This window comes from Pungitius pungitius, chromosome 1 (assembly GCF_949316345.1).
Source record: "Pungitius pungitius chromosome 1, fPunPun2.1, whole genome shotgun sequence".
Lineage (NCBI taxonomy): Eukaryota > Metazoa > Chordata > Actinopteri > Perciformes > Gasterosteidae > Pungitius > Pungitius pungitius.
This window is the reverse complement of record NC_084900.1, coordinates 11159006-11173354: the sequence shown is the minus strand read 5'-3', so window position 1 is coordinate 11173354 and position 14349 is coordinate 11159006. Positions and strand designations below refer to the sequence as shown.

General features: G+C 41.8%; 3 protein-coding genes and 1 non-coding gene across 4 annotated transcripts; 1 reads left to right on the top strand and 3 right to left on the bottom strand.

Annotated features, from left to right (window-relative positions):
- Positions 1-492: 492 nt before the first annotated feature.
- On the bottom strand, positions 493-5399 carry LOC119223488 (lysophosphatidic acid receptor 6). The gene is made up of 2 exons (XM_037480816.2): positions 4749-5399; positions 493-3542 (listed from the first exon to the last, which is right to left on the bottom strand). Exon 2 carries the CDS (start codon positions 3534-3536, stop codon positions 2592-2594), a length of 945 nt encoding a protein of 314 aa, XP_037336713.1. The 5' UTR covers positions 3537-3542; positions 4749-5399; the 3' UTR covers positions 493-2591.
- Positions 5400-5499: 100 nt separating this feature from the next.
- On the top strand, positions 5500-5571 carry trnaw-cca (transfer RNA tryptophan (anticodon CCA)). The gene has a single exon. It is a non-coding gene; the product is annotated as a tRNA-Trp (tRNA).
- Positions 5572-6262: 691 nt separating this feature from the next.
- On the bottom strand, positions 6263-8823 carry tm4sf21b (transmembrane 4 L six family member 21b). The gene is made up of 5 exons (XM_037480817.2): positions 8551-8823; positions 7826-7891; positions 7389-7537; positions 7112-7295; positions 6263-6709 (listed from the first exon to the last, which is right to left on the bottom strand). Exons 1-5 carry the CDS (start codon positions 8740-8742, stop codon positions 6707-6709), a joined length of 594 nt encoding a protein of 197 aa, XP_037336714.2. The 5' UTR covers positions 8743-8823; the 3' UTR covers positions 6263-6706.
- A 3364-nt stretch (positions 8824-12187) lies between these two features.
- On the bottom strand, positions 12188-13879 carry mblac1 (metallo-beta-lactamase domain containing 1). The gene is made up of 2 exons (XM_037480923.2): positions 13364-13879; positions 12188-13015 (listed from the first exon to the last, which is right to left on the bottom strand). The coding sequence occupies exons 1-2, from the start codon at positions 13796-13798 to the stop codon at positions 12776-12778; spliced, it is 675 nt and encodes a 224-aa protein (XP_037336820.2). The 5' UTR covers positions 13799-13879; the 3' UTR covers positions 12188-12775.
- Positions 13880-14349: the final 470 nt, after the last annotated feature.

Below are 14349 nucleotides of genomic sequence, written 5' to 3'. Positions count from 1 at the left end.
ACTTTTCTATTCTAGGTTCTCACCGGCATTCAATACTTACCGGAAACCACAGATGTTAACACAAAGCCAGCTTCTCCATTAGAAACAGTTGCTTATAAGTCTTGCAGAGAGAAGCAGAAGCGGAAGTTAACCTGTGGTGTTACAGTGGTGGGCTGTTCCTGGTCCCCGGCTGCTCTTCTCAGCAATGACTGTATGTGTTGATAAGGAGCTTATGGACACTAACAAATGCGGTGAAGTCGTTATTCTATATACGCATTATGATGACAGCTTAATGCTCCAGATGACATTTTTGCAGTGTTTTTTTTCATTATAGAATACTCCAAAAAGGCAACACTTAAAATAATGACAAAAAAAGTTTTTTTTTTTTATTTGAACAAAATGTATATAAAACACATGGAAAATATTCAATAACCTCAACAGGTTAAAATACATGACACTTAGAATGTGAAATTGTTAAAAAATAACTCTTTTCAAAAGAATTTTGCAGGCAACATTGTAGCATTATGGAACAACTGTAACTGGAATGAATGCGTCGAAGAGTCTGAGGCTTTCTCTTCAAAGGCTCCCCTGACCTTCTTCTTCATGGCTTTATTCTCAGTCGATTTTGCTGCACTGTTCCAACACAGTGGATCTTTCTCTTTTGGAGAACGGTCTGGAGATCCACACTGATGTACCAGTTATCAAAGAACAGCTTGTAGGATTGGTTGCCTGGAATGATGCTCGCAAGTCACAGAATGATGTTGCCACTTGCCCCAATATCTGGCATGCCATCCACATATAACACAATGTCATGGTGTCATGGTGAATCCATAATGGTACGGTGTTGCCTCAAGGCAACATTTGCATTTTAACAAGTTTACATTATTTAATTAGAAAACAAAGTACATTAAACTATTAGAACTTAAGCTTTCCTTCCATATTAAATTGAAATTAAAAAAAATTCCAGACTGAAAAAGGCCAGGAAAATCCTTTTTCAGCTAATTTTTGGGTATGTTGCCTAAAGGCAACATCATACCATAGAGGGTTAACACAAAGCCAGCTTCTCCATTACAAACAGTTGCTTATAAGTCTTGCAGAGAGAAGAAGAAGCAGAAGTTAACCTGTGGTGTTACATTGGTGGGCTGTTCCTGGTCCCCTCTGCTCTTCTCAGCAATGACTGTATGTGTTGATAAGGAGCTTATGGACACTAACAAATGCGGTGAAGTCGCTACAATAATCCTGGGGGGAGGGTATTATGTGTGAGGCACTGGATTCCTTGTGTGTCACGTAAAACTGTCTCAGCTTGCAAACCACAACACAAATGGACACATCCAGGTCAAGTAATATTTGTGTTAAGTAGTGTGCATCGGAAAGGCTGTTCAACGCTGTTTCCATCCACTTCCAGTCATTGTGCTATGCAAGGCTAACGATGTCCGGACACTTGCTTGGTAATCACTCCCACAAGGAAGACAATTTAAAAAAAGACGTTGGCCTATACACCTTTAAAAAATACATAAAATTGAATAATACATTTAAAAAAGAATAGATAAATAAAAGATGAAGATGACATGAAATGTCTGTGACAGTTGACATCTCGCTGGCTTCTTAACATGCCCATAATGTGACCGTGTGGTTTGCACATTAAACATTATTCTTGTTTAGATCCCATTTTTTTGTTTTACTGGGAGGGGCGGTGTTTCCCCTTTAACTTCCAGTAAGGCGGACAAACACTTCTCGCGAGATCTCCCAGTGGAACTCCTGAGACGTGTATGAAACTCATGATCCCGGTCGCGCTGCACCTGTCACCACAGCCAATACCACCCGGAACGTATTTGATCTCCCAATAAATTTGATCTTATCTAAGGCTGCGGAATACCGAAGAGAATTTTAGACTGTACCACCACTGTACATCTTCTCCAAGCTACACGGGACCTGCACGGCCTGGAGCGGGGCTTCTGAAGAGGTCTTTGTCCCTGCCCGTGTGTTATGAGGTGTGGAGTGAGTGGGTGCAAGTGTCCGTAGTGGATTTACCTCAGCCAGGGCCTCCGGGAGACTCCCGAATTTAAACGCCCCTCCCGAAAATCTCCCGGACCGACCTTTCTCCCGACCTTTCTCCCGAATTTATCCCGATTTCCACCCGAACGACAATATTGCTACACCATCCGTCACTGGGCACGCCGTTTCAGACCGAACAATAATAAAGGTTACACCTTGAAGTCAAGCGCGGCAATTAGCGCTAGCACCCTCCCCCGGGTCCTTTTGAATATCTCCCTAATTCTGAGGTCTCAAGGTTGGCAAGTATGAAATGAAGAAACTCCGGACGAACAAAAGATGTCTTGGATCGGAAAGTCAAATCAAAAGAATTTAATAAAAAATAAGCGTTGCGGTAAAAAGATATCACCTCGATCGAGGATTCGCGGCTTCTCCGATCCACAGGCCACAGCGAGTGCTTTGACCACAGCGTAGTTCACTGTCTACCGGTTCCACCAACGAATCCCGAACAAGGGGACAAACACGTACATTTATAGACAATCAAAAAAGGTGAGCTAGCTATCCTATTGGTTACAGAGTTCTTCAGTGGTGAATCTGTTGAGTGGTTCTTCAGCAGTCCATTAGCTGTTATGGATTCTCCTCTCTGTGCCAGGACTTTGACTGCTCAAAGGAAACATCCTCCAAACAGCGCCCATGTCGACGCTCTTCCTGAAGGTGTCCGTGGTGAAATAGTATGCAACAGGATCCAGTACCGTGTTGAAACATGCGACCATCAGGCTGTAGCTGTATGCGGCCTTCATTGGCTGTGGTATGCTATCTACATCTACGAGAGAGAAGAGAACCAAGATGACATGGTAAGGGAGGAAGCTGAGAATGAAAATGAAGAGGCTGGTGATGATCATCCGCTTGATCTTTTTTTCGTCAACCTGGCCGGTCTGGGTCGCGGTACTTCTTCGGACAGCGCGGGCCAGACCCCATGAGCAGATCAGCATAATAATGAGCGGGATTCCAAAACCCACAATCAGAGTGGGTAACACCACCACGAGGTTTGTAGCATAGACCGGCAGGCCATCAAAACAGTCCTTGTTCTTAACTTGTGACCGCTTGGAAAGGTAGATGGGCACGCTAGCACCAAAGGTGAGCAGCCATATTCCGAGACAAACCAACGGCGCTTTCTTCCTCCACTCCTGCACACGGGATGACATTGGAAAGGTGACGGCCATGCAACGGTCCAAGCAAATGGACGTGAGGAGAAAGATGCTCCCGTACATGTTGGCTTTCAGGACCAAACCAAGGACCTCACACAGCCACTGTGGAAGGTTGTCAAATCCCAGATAGTAGTAGATCCTCATAGGCAACGTAAGAATAAGCAGTACATCTGCTGTGGCCAGGTTAGTCATGTAGACAACGGTTTGTGATCTGAATTTGTTGTGGTAGAAGATGAAGAGCGCTATGAGATTAAAAATCAAACCGAAAAAAGAAATGAAGGAGTAGATAGACACAAGGAGGATGTTGATGTGTCCTGTGCTGTTCGTGAGGTTGGGGTTGGAGATGTTGGTTGACATTGTGACCTGAAATACAGGAGAAAGAGGGAGAGGCGTGGTAAGAAAATAATTGTATTGGTTGACCAATTGACACTGGTAAAAGGCTACCAGAGCCTACACTTTCACTAACTGCACACTCAGAAGACATGTCATAATTTATTTAGGAAAAACAAAAAAGTTTGAACCACCTTGGGTGATAAAAAAAAAATGAAATCAAGGAGAACCCTAATTCTTTAAATCTGGGTGGGTCTTTAACCATGGACACAACCATTAAAAAGCCAAGGCAGCGGGTGAATACATTCAGGCCCTCATGTATTAACGCTTTTACGCCCACTTCAGGCATATTTGTTTTGCAACGTGCGAAAAAGCATGGTGAGCTGCAAACAAGCTGCACTGAAGTAAAAAAAGTCCAAGGAGACTTTGTGTCACACTTTCTGTAAGATTACCTGTAAGAATTACCTCTGATTATAGAAAAAAAAGGTTATAACATGGGTGCCTGGATGTATGTAATTAATGTAAATGGTGTGCTATATTTGGCTTTTATCTTTGACAAGTTGTAAACCGGCTGAAATGAAATTGCTTTCTTGTTTCTTGTTCTTCTGAGTTTGTATCCTTATGGTTGAAATGCACTTATTGTAAGTCGCTTTGGATAAAAGCATCAGCTCAATTACATTTAAGGTAATGTGTTGGCGCTCTATTGGGTTTTCTTCTTAAGGTTCTTCAAAGAACCACAAATGGTGCTACAAAGAACCAGAAATGTTGCTATGAAGAACCATTATTCGAAGGTTCTTTGAGGAACCTTTGTGGGTTCTTTAAAGAACTGTTTAAGGAAATGGTTCTTTGAAGAACCTTTGTCTGAAAGGTTCAAATCCCCTGTGGCATCACTCCGAAGAACCATTTTTGGTTCAGTTGGCACCTTTTTTTCTGTGTGTAGCTGCAGTTCCTGGTGAAAAGCAGAACTCACTTGTGTTACTTGCTTTGAAGTAATCTGTATCTTATAACCAAATTATCTGTTTTGCTTCCACAATACGATATAAACTTGTGGCTAATTGTTCCTCTGCTTTTACAAGTTTTCACTATTGTGATTCCAACGCAAAACAAAAAAGCACAGTGTATCCATTTGAGTCATTTTTCATCAGCACTTTTGTTTGTTTCTAAAAAGATAAGAACTTGAATGCAGTAAATAGAACAGTATACAACACACGTAGAAAGTAGCCAAAGATGTGATTTTACCTGTCAGGTGATCAGAAGAGGTGAGTATCCAAGGAGAGGGAGGAAAGTGTGTGTCACCCATAAACTGTATGAAATAGGGTGCCTGAAGGCTAACACTGTCCCTCTGTTACTGTTAAGCACAGGAAGTTGACTTATCTTTACTCGTCTCGTTCTCTCTCTCTATCCCTTTGCTTGTCTGCCTCTTTCTATCAACCTGCTCAGGAAACTCTATTTTTTATTGTAACATTTTATTTTTTTCAACAGTTTTTTTGTGATTGTTATCTCTTTCTTAAATCCGATCTCATATCCATTTTTAAAAATATTATTAGGGATTAAAGATCACTTGGATTCCTACTTTGTTGTAGCAGAGGTTGGTCACATTGGTCAGAAAAGGAACTCAAAGAGACAGGTGTACTACTGCCTTGTTGTTAGATTTACAGCCTATAGGCTGATTTGAAAGATTAGCACATTGACTAATTTGGAGATAAGAGGGAGCCTCCCGACAGTTATATGGGCTATGATATAAATAATACTGAGATACTGCCCTAATTTGATGTTTCAATTAAGTCTTGTCAGAGAGCGCCCTCTAGCGCCTAACACATCACAACATTATTATCGATTGTAAAGAATTCAAGGTTATTGTAATGTTAAATGCATCCACTGCGTACATGTATATTTGCGAAACGGCATGTGACAAATAAGCAGAAATAAGGCACATTTTATAGACACAGATCTTTTGCTTATAAAGGTTGTTTCTCCATATATCACCGCGGACCTCGTGGCGCAACGGTAGCGCGTCTGACTCCAGATCAGAAGGTTGCGTGTTCAAATCACGTCGGGGTCAATATTTTTTATCCACCGAAAAGCTTCGAAGTCATTGTTGAATGAAAAAGTATATTGACATTTTACTGTTTTAGGAGCGATTACAAATAACTCAATAATGACTCAAAATACGGAGCATTTTAAAAGACGTATGTCGAATATAAAAGGAAAATATTTATATATGTAAGAAATAGTTAGCCTGCCAATCCAACATTTAATTCAGTTATGCAAAAAGTAAAAATGTACATATATGAAAATCTAAAAATATATGTCTTTTTTTTTTTTTTTCGGAAATGGAAAGTGTACAGTTAAAGTTATTGCTTGTTTGATTTACATGCTATTAATAGTTGGGTTTATTAAAGGTTGTATTAAAAGTTGAGTAGTAAATCAACGTCCAATCAACTGATGTCTGATAAAACGATGACAGAACCCAATGAAATTTTAAATGTTTTACAGTTAAATTATCTAATGTGTAGCTAGTGGAATCTTTGACTTTTAAAGTTGTGTACTTACATCTGTAACTATGCTACATTGTGTTTAAAAGTGGCCATTTATTTTTTCTTGAAATCTGTAAAGTAATAAATGCACTGTCAAGTATCTCAAAAATGTACTGTAAATGTATAATTCTCACAATAGTGGAATTCGTTTCAGGCATCTATTGTACCTAAGAAACCTCATAAACAGTTTAGAGTACAGATGACAAATCTTGAGTATTTCTGATATGGTGATTAATTGTATTTTGGACATCACCAATACAAGTAGACACAGTTCATTCAGGTCCGGCCTCTTCCAAAGCATCATGCTATCTCCTCTTTTATCTTATGTGCATCTTATGAGTTTTATTACAAAATAATTTCAAACCTACTGAGTTAAAAATACAGCTTTCATCTAGTTTTTTTTACCATCTACAGATCAAAACAACTAAATAGTCGAGGGAGTAATAATTCATGGATCATCCCATTCATTCCTCTTGAAGAATGAAAACAACGTATACGATTTGGACAGAAGAACAGCGTCACGGCACCGTGGGTGAACACCCTCAACCCTGATGTCATCGCCCCGTCGCAGATTTTGACGATGATGATGAACATGGTGATGGCGATGATGTTTTTCTTGTCAGTTGTTCTTCAAGAAGTCATGGTGTGTTGTAGTTGAGCTTACTGTTGAGAGAAGGCAGAGACATGTGTGTGGTTATGTACATCAATACACCAACTATCCAACTGAAAATTCATTCCTAGTGTTGCTCTTTTATCACTGGCTCCAAATACGCAGCAACACAGACAGATCAAAGGCCACTGCAATGCACGGATATTTGTCTTTTTTAGTTTTTCGGTCAGAGCCTTTGATCTATAGATTGCTGTCAGTACAGAATGAAAATGTCTAAAGAATGTCAAAGCTGTCTTTGAAGATTAGCAACCCTGCATTTAATGTAGCCCACAATGCTGTGGATGTGATTCGTGTTACAGTTGCTTTATCCATCTGGATATGGATTCCTTTAGGAATGTTTACAGAGCTATCCACGTCTCGGCTGTTTCAACATTCGGTTGGTATTGTGGTCTCACCTCCTTGCCGCAGGTGCCACAGATACATCCAAACAGTCCGTTAACCATCTGGATGAGACAGAGGATGAGCTCCAAGCATGCCGCCACCAGCAGGGTGGAGAACAGACCCACGTTGAATTCAACCACATTTTTTGGCTCTATACACCAATCCCACATTTCCTTGTTGGCCAGGTAGCTACCATTACTGCAAAGTATTCAAATGAAATGTAAATGAGGAACACGTCACATGTAATTATCTCATGAAATGTATATTTCAGTCCACGGAGGCTTGCTGTACCCGCCAGCGAAGGGCGCTCCCCACTGTAATGGGTTTTCTCCGTTGCCCCACAGGCATGTTGGCCCGTTAGAAAGGCCCAGGGCAGCAACACTCAGACTGTACACGGCCCCCAACACACCAACTGCTGCAAAACCAATGGACAGGAACATCTGTTTGGAGGCACACACAGTAGAGTCAGTGACACTGTAACCGCCCCTTGTGTCCACAGCATGCACTTTTTTTTACGACCACTAGGGGTCGTAAAAGACCAACTATGAGTCCGACTCCCATGTGCTTTGTGCAACGTTGTGCATGAAAGAATTGAAGTCAATGTTTTAAAGAAGTTAGTCACACTTCATCTACAAATATCAATGTGATGGTGATAATATGAGACGTAACGTAAATAGACAATGGGTCATATACATCTTGGTTGGACAGCAGCCACAAACGGTACCTACCCCACAGCGGTTGGCACAGCAGTTCTTAGCACTGGTCAGGTGAATGTGGATGGCAGGAATAAGGACCTGAGGAAAGGCGTAGAGAGAAACAGATACATCATGAGAGAAGACCTTGACTTGGTGTACACTGGACTGGAGCAAGCTGGCCTGGCTTTAAAGAAGTTCAATCTAGAAGCACATCTCAATAAAATCAAAATGAGTGAAAGCAAGACGCCTTTCAGTTATCGTTTCCCCCTTCGAAGCGGAAATGTCCTTGACTAAATCCCTGTGACATCATGTGAGATTTATTTTTCCATGTTTGATGAAGCTTCCCAAAAGCCACGGAAGACATTGCACAAAGGGTCTAGTGCTACTTCCCACAATGCACCGTGCTCTCCTAAAAAAGGCGGTTCCATACAAGGAAGCTGGGAGTGTCAATTATATCCAAAGTCATGTCTGTTAGTGACATAACGCCAACACATTTCTTATCCAAATGTAGTGTGAAACTCACGCAGGACTTTCACCCAGACGTCTTTGTTTAATTCACTAAAATACCCGTAAACCACTTATTTAAAACTCCAAACTTAATCTGGGAGAACATTCACTGTAGATTTTGATTATAGGTTAGTTTTAAGATATCACCATTTTCACTTTTATTTGTAAGCTGTTTAAGAAGAACAGCTTTTCACAAATCATCATGGTCACGTGGCCATCAATCCCCCTGAATCTAACGTTGGCCTACTCACCATGATTCCTCCTCCTATCAGGCCCCCCATATATTTCACCTCCTCGGTGAGAAGCGGCATTTCTTCGCTGTTGTTGGCCGCATACTTTGTCTCAAGGCCAGGGAAGAAGAGCACGATGTTGCAAATGATCGACAGGGGGGCCAGGACGCAGAGCGGGATGGCGACAAACTTCGAACAGGATCCTGTGCACATGATGGCTGCGGATGGACGTCGTTCAAAATGGTAAGAAAATGTCTACAAATCCTAGTTTCTCCTCCAAACAAGATATTGTCCTTTTCTTCGCAAAAAAGTGATTACACATCAGTCAGCTTCATGCATAAGATGTCACAGACAGGAAATGTTTGAATATATATATGAGGGTTTGGAGGAAGGAGGGTATGAAGGTGGAGCAATAGGTGATAAGCCTGAGTATCATCATCTTTATGACCATGGGCGTGTTTGTGTGCATGTTTCCATAAGACCCATAAAAGCCTGTGCTCTGTAAATCATAAACTTTATGAAGCCAATAATGGAAAAAAGAGAATAAACAATATTATTACATAAAGTATATAGGCACAATTTCTTGGGAGTTTGGGGTAACATTGTTTGTGATGAAGCCTGAATCACCAATGGGCCCTTTGTCAATTTCACTGTCACTTTGTCTGAACACACAAACACACATAACAAAGTGTGTGTGCGCGTGCATGTGTGCTTGCGAGCGTACGCGCGTGCATGTGTTGTTAATAATAATCATCTGTCTAAACCTAAATGTTTGGATACTTAAATGTTTTACTTCAGTAAAAATATACATTTAACCATATGAAAACATTGTAATTGATTGGTTGAGGTGGAGTTTGTTTCGAACTACTGAAAGCTCTATAACTCCCTCTGTGTTTGCTGGTTTTTGGTGCATGTAAGGGGAATGTGAGTGTGCCCCTCTGGCTAGTACCAGGGATCTGTTCTGCCCTCAGGCGTCCACCCACTGGTCCCCCCTCGCGTTAAACCTCTAAGCGCTGTAAGCATATTTAAACTGTTAACGCCGCTGGCCATCAGATCAGCCGTTGTCATGTTAGGAGCCGCAGGGAGGCAGCCCCTCAATCTTATGGTCCGAATTCCAAATGTAGCACCATAAATTATTTAATTATATCTATATACATTTTTTATTTTTTATTATACCAAGAAAATATTGAGAAGCAATACCCAAAGTTACTTATGCCTTAAAATCAGCTACATTATAAAATTAAAAAAAATATCTGAAGCTGGAACAATTAAAAGTTTACATGGAAAAAGAGTTAAACCATCATTTTTTTTCTTTCTCTTTTCTCTGTGACTACAAAAACTCACCGTTCAGCTGATTGATCAGCTGTACGGTGAGTGGTAGCTATGCCTACAATCTGTGCAGAAAGTACATTGAATATTTGGAACTAAAAAAATAAGAAAGAACAATCCTAGGGGTTAAAATTGTGTGAGTAGCAAGAAGCCAAAATATGTTTTGACTGATTTGTCTGGACTATCCACATTTCTTATACGTACTATTATTTATTTTATGAATGCAACTAGTGCAAATGACAACAAAAACCTTTCTGTCTGTGTTGATACTTTATGCCGTCAGATGGAGACAATGGAAAGATGACAAGGGAACAAGGGAGGCACCGGTTCAACAAAAGCCCCCGGGTGTCACGTTGATGTTTCCTTTATTACACACAGGCTGCAGATTACATGGTGTCCTCGCAGTTACGGATCCAGCTGAGCCACTTCCTGTCCTCCGGGTTCAGAGCCTCTGAGACACTGTGTTCTCTGACACACGGCAGGTCAATCAGTTCTGCTCAACGTGAACGAGGAGTATCTGTCATCACAACGCGGGTGAATGGCTTCCAGTTTGCAGCGGTGCAAGTCTGCGTGTGTCTGTGTATGTGTGTTTCTGATTTGATTACCTTATCATTATAGCTCCGTATTCAAATGTGTAAGTGTAGGGAGTCTGCAGATGGACTTTAACACGCACACAGACTCCATGGAGTTTGATCGATGAGTCTCTTTCCGCTGGAACATGCCTCATCCTCAGCACGGCTCAGCAGTTACGCTGACCTTGAAACCCAGTGACGTTGGATTATTAATGATAAGCATAGTGCACACGCAGTGAGAGGTCCTGAGAACTATATATATATATATATATTCCATATTTATCTCCGCCCCTGGGAAGTCTGCCGGGGATCATGTGATACTTGTGTGTATCTGTCATTTGTCCGTCTTTCCACACCTAATGTCGCAAATGGCTGGATCCATTAGCCTAGTATTTGTTGTGCTAATTTACGACTGTAAGGACATGTCACGGCTGCTGTGGTAAACGCTTTTGTATTGACTCTACTGTACTGACTACTGACTCGTCGCTTCCCTTTTTCCGGCTGGTAGTGAGTGAACCACTGCTTCAGTGGCAAAAGGCTGGGCTACAAACCAGCCCTGAAACAGTCTGTTGTAGGCTCAATAGCTGACTGTCTTTAGGCGACCTGAGGAGAGGGTCAAAAGGTGTAAGACTAAAACAATTTGACAATTCCCAGACCGGAAAACCCTGTGGCAGCAACATGTCAATCAGGTAGACCCGCCCTAAAGAAAGGAGATTGGGGAAACAATGGCACTGTATTGAGTCGTCTTTTGTAGTAAATGTTGAGTTTTCTACTGTCCCTGCTGAAGAGGTCAAAGGTCATGGAACGGGAATCAATGAGAAGTGAACATTCTCATTTGACACTAGAGGCCATCAAAAAGAGTATTTTTGTCATATTTCCAAGGTAATGTACAAACTTTTTTTGTGCTGAGTGAGTTAATAATTAATTGCCCCTGGAGTTTAGACTCTAACGTTGACGAGCTCACTGATTAACTTTCTGAAGGTCTAATGGTGATTAATGTTTCTACTTATAAATTAGATCTATATTTTGAATTTTACTCCATAAACATTACAGCCATGGAATTGCCCTCCACGTTACGATTTGAATAATAGAACATATAAGGCCTCGAAAAGTTCTGTAGTATTTATGGGGCTCAATTGGAGAAGCAGCAACTATATGGTGTCTCTGAGACCTGGCAGGAAAAATGTACATTGCTATACTCTCATGAATATCACTAAAATAGTACTGATGTTATTTGTTACTTTACATGCTTTAACTATACCAGATCTCAGTTCACATAGCAGGATGTTGCAGCTCTCTTTGATAGTGAAAGAGGAACCATACAGGATTATTCTGTGCATCAACTAGCAACTACCCCCCCCCCCCCCCCCCCCTTTGTATCTGATAACTACACAACTAGTCAACAGAGCGGTCCTTTCTCATGTAGGCTGCCTGCCCTCTGAAGGATTGTTGAACTTTCTTGCAAATAAAGTTTTAGAAGTTCTGGGATCTGTTACCCTCTCGGGCATTTTATGGACTCACACTAGCAGGACACAGGTCATTTATGGTGACGTCATAAAATCCTTCTTGTCTGTACCTGGTACTACCACTCTGACGGTGTTCTGACACCCACCCACACATTAATTACAGCATCAGAGTCTTACGATACGATAAGGGCATGTGTCATGATGTTAGAGGAGAAACAGCACACTATCTGGGGAGATCCCCCTCTTAAAATTGAGCGGCATAAAATACCAGTACAACAATGGAACAGAGAGGGTCCATTGATTTAATGAGCCATATCAGATGGTTTCAAGGACACATAAACAAGTCTTGAATGGATTTTTAAATTAAATGTATACAATCTCTTCACTAGTCCTGCTATTCAAATGCATTGATATTGACTATCGCCATTATTTTTGGGTCTTAGGGGGAAAAATTGACAAAACAGGGAACTGATTTTAGCCAATAGATTTGATCAGGGAACTCCCCTAGTCAATTACTTATATTAGGACAATATTTTATTTTTCTTCCTAAAATATTATTTTTCAATGTGGCATTACCAAAAACTGTTAAATTCAGGAAAATTAAGTAGCTAGTTCAGAAGTTTTCTTTCCACTCTGTTACAACGTCATGGAGGCAAAATAGCTCTTTAAGTTGAGCGGCCCATTAATAAACATGCCTTTGCCTGCAACTTGTCTCCGCTCAAGTTGTGAGTCACCATTGATGGTGTAGGGTGAGAGATAGCGCTGTGGTCCTGAGACCCAACCCGCTGATCAGCTGTTCAAAGGAAGGTCTCGGGTGTTACAATATTATAATATTACATTTTATTATTTGAAACATGATCAGTCGATAGAAAGGGTTCATCAGTTCTTGAGCACTCGGAAAGGGAGTCCATGTCCTGGAATGATGACATCAGCGATGCGCAGCGCCTGCTGCCGGCTGACCTGCTGCACTGCAGTGTCCATGCTCAGCTGCCGCCAGCTGTCCTCGTCTGTGCAGCACTCAAACAAGTCCCCAGCAACAAGCACCGTGCCCACTGAGGTTCCCGTCACTTGGACGCTGACGTCTTGTCCTGTGTGACCTGGACTGGGAACGACGGACACCTGTGGGAGGGAGGAGACGCTGTCAAGAGCCCGAGTGGAAAGCTGCAGCACATTCCAGTCATTGTCATTGTGTCAATTGTGTTATGTTTATTCCAGCACCAGTTGCACTCTCCAAGATGGCCTTAGTGTTTTCAACGGTTATCGTTGTTCTAAAGTACACAATTTTCAGAGCACATTAAAGCGAGTAACGTTATTGGTAGTTAAATACGTTGTAGAATGAGGATTCTATTTTTATTCAATGTAATGTTGATTTGTAGTTTTAGTTAGAGAGAGAGGCCCATGTTATTTTAGTTTACTCACTCGGCGACTTTAAACTACGTTCCCCTTTAAATCGTCAGAGATACCCACATGCTCGTCAATGGAGTGCGCGAGCCCCTCTGCCAGCCTGTTGGGCCGGTACGTGTCCCCTTCGCTGACGTCATACCCCACCATCATCACCGCTGTGGGGAAAAGACTCAGATTCCCGATGTGGTCCGAGTGTCCGTGAGTCCCCACTACCACGTCGATGTCCCTCGGTTCCAGACCCCTTTTCTTCAGCGTCGTTAGGAGGAAGCTCCGGTCCCACGGTCCGCCCGTGTCCACCAGGATGGTCCTGGGTCCTGTGATGAGGGTGATGGTCCCGTCAGCTCGAAACGTCCCGTCGGTCTGAGGGAGACAGTATCCGGCTTTGAGGACGGACACAGAGTACGGCTCACCGGGAAAGTCCAACTGGGACTCTGAGAAAGGGACTGTTTTAAACTCAGCACTGACCCCTTTACTGTCTGTACCCATCATTTCGGCCATAGACCGCTACGACCACATTCTTCTTCTTCTTCTTCTCTTATTTAAGCGGACAACACATTCTTCTTCTTCTCCTTCTTCTTCTTCTTCTTCTCTTATTTAAGCGGACAACACATTCTTCTTCTTCTGTTGTTACTTTAATGGCCAGTTGTCGCTGTTAGAAAGAATGTGCATACCGCCACCTGGCGGTGTATGTGATATATACTGTAGATATTTCTATAGAGTAATGTAAAAGTATTGATAATCAATGAAAAGAGACAATTCTTTAAAAAAACATGTGTGTATTATATCCAATGATATATTCCTCCTTCAAGCATTCCGCTACTTTCTAATGCATCTCCTGTTGTTGTTCTGACCAAGAAGTCAGCAGCATATTGCTCCCCCTCTCACAAGATCAAGGATTTTGAAGAATCATTGCACAGCTGTCCTCAAACGTTCCTCTTCGAGCCAATATCTTGTTCTTAGCAGGTAGTGTGAAGGATTTCAGCTGAGGGGGAAACACTGAGGATGAGGCAACCGGTTAGCTTTGCTGGGAGGATCGTTTACAATGGTTT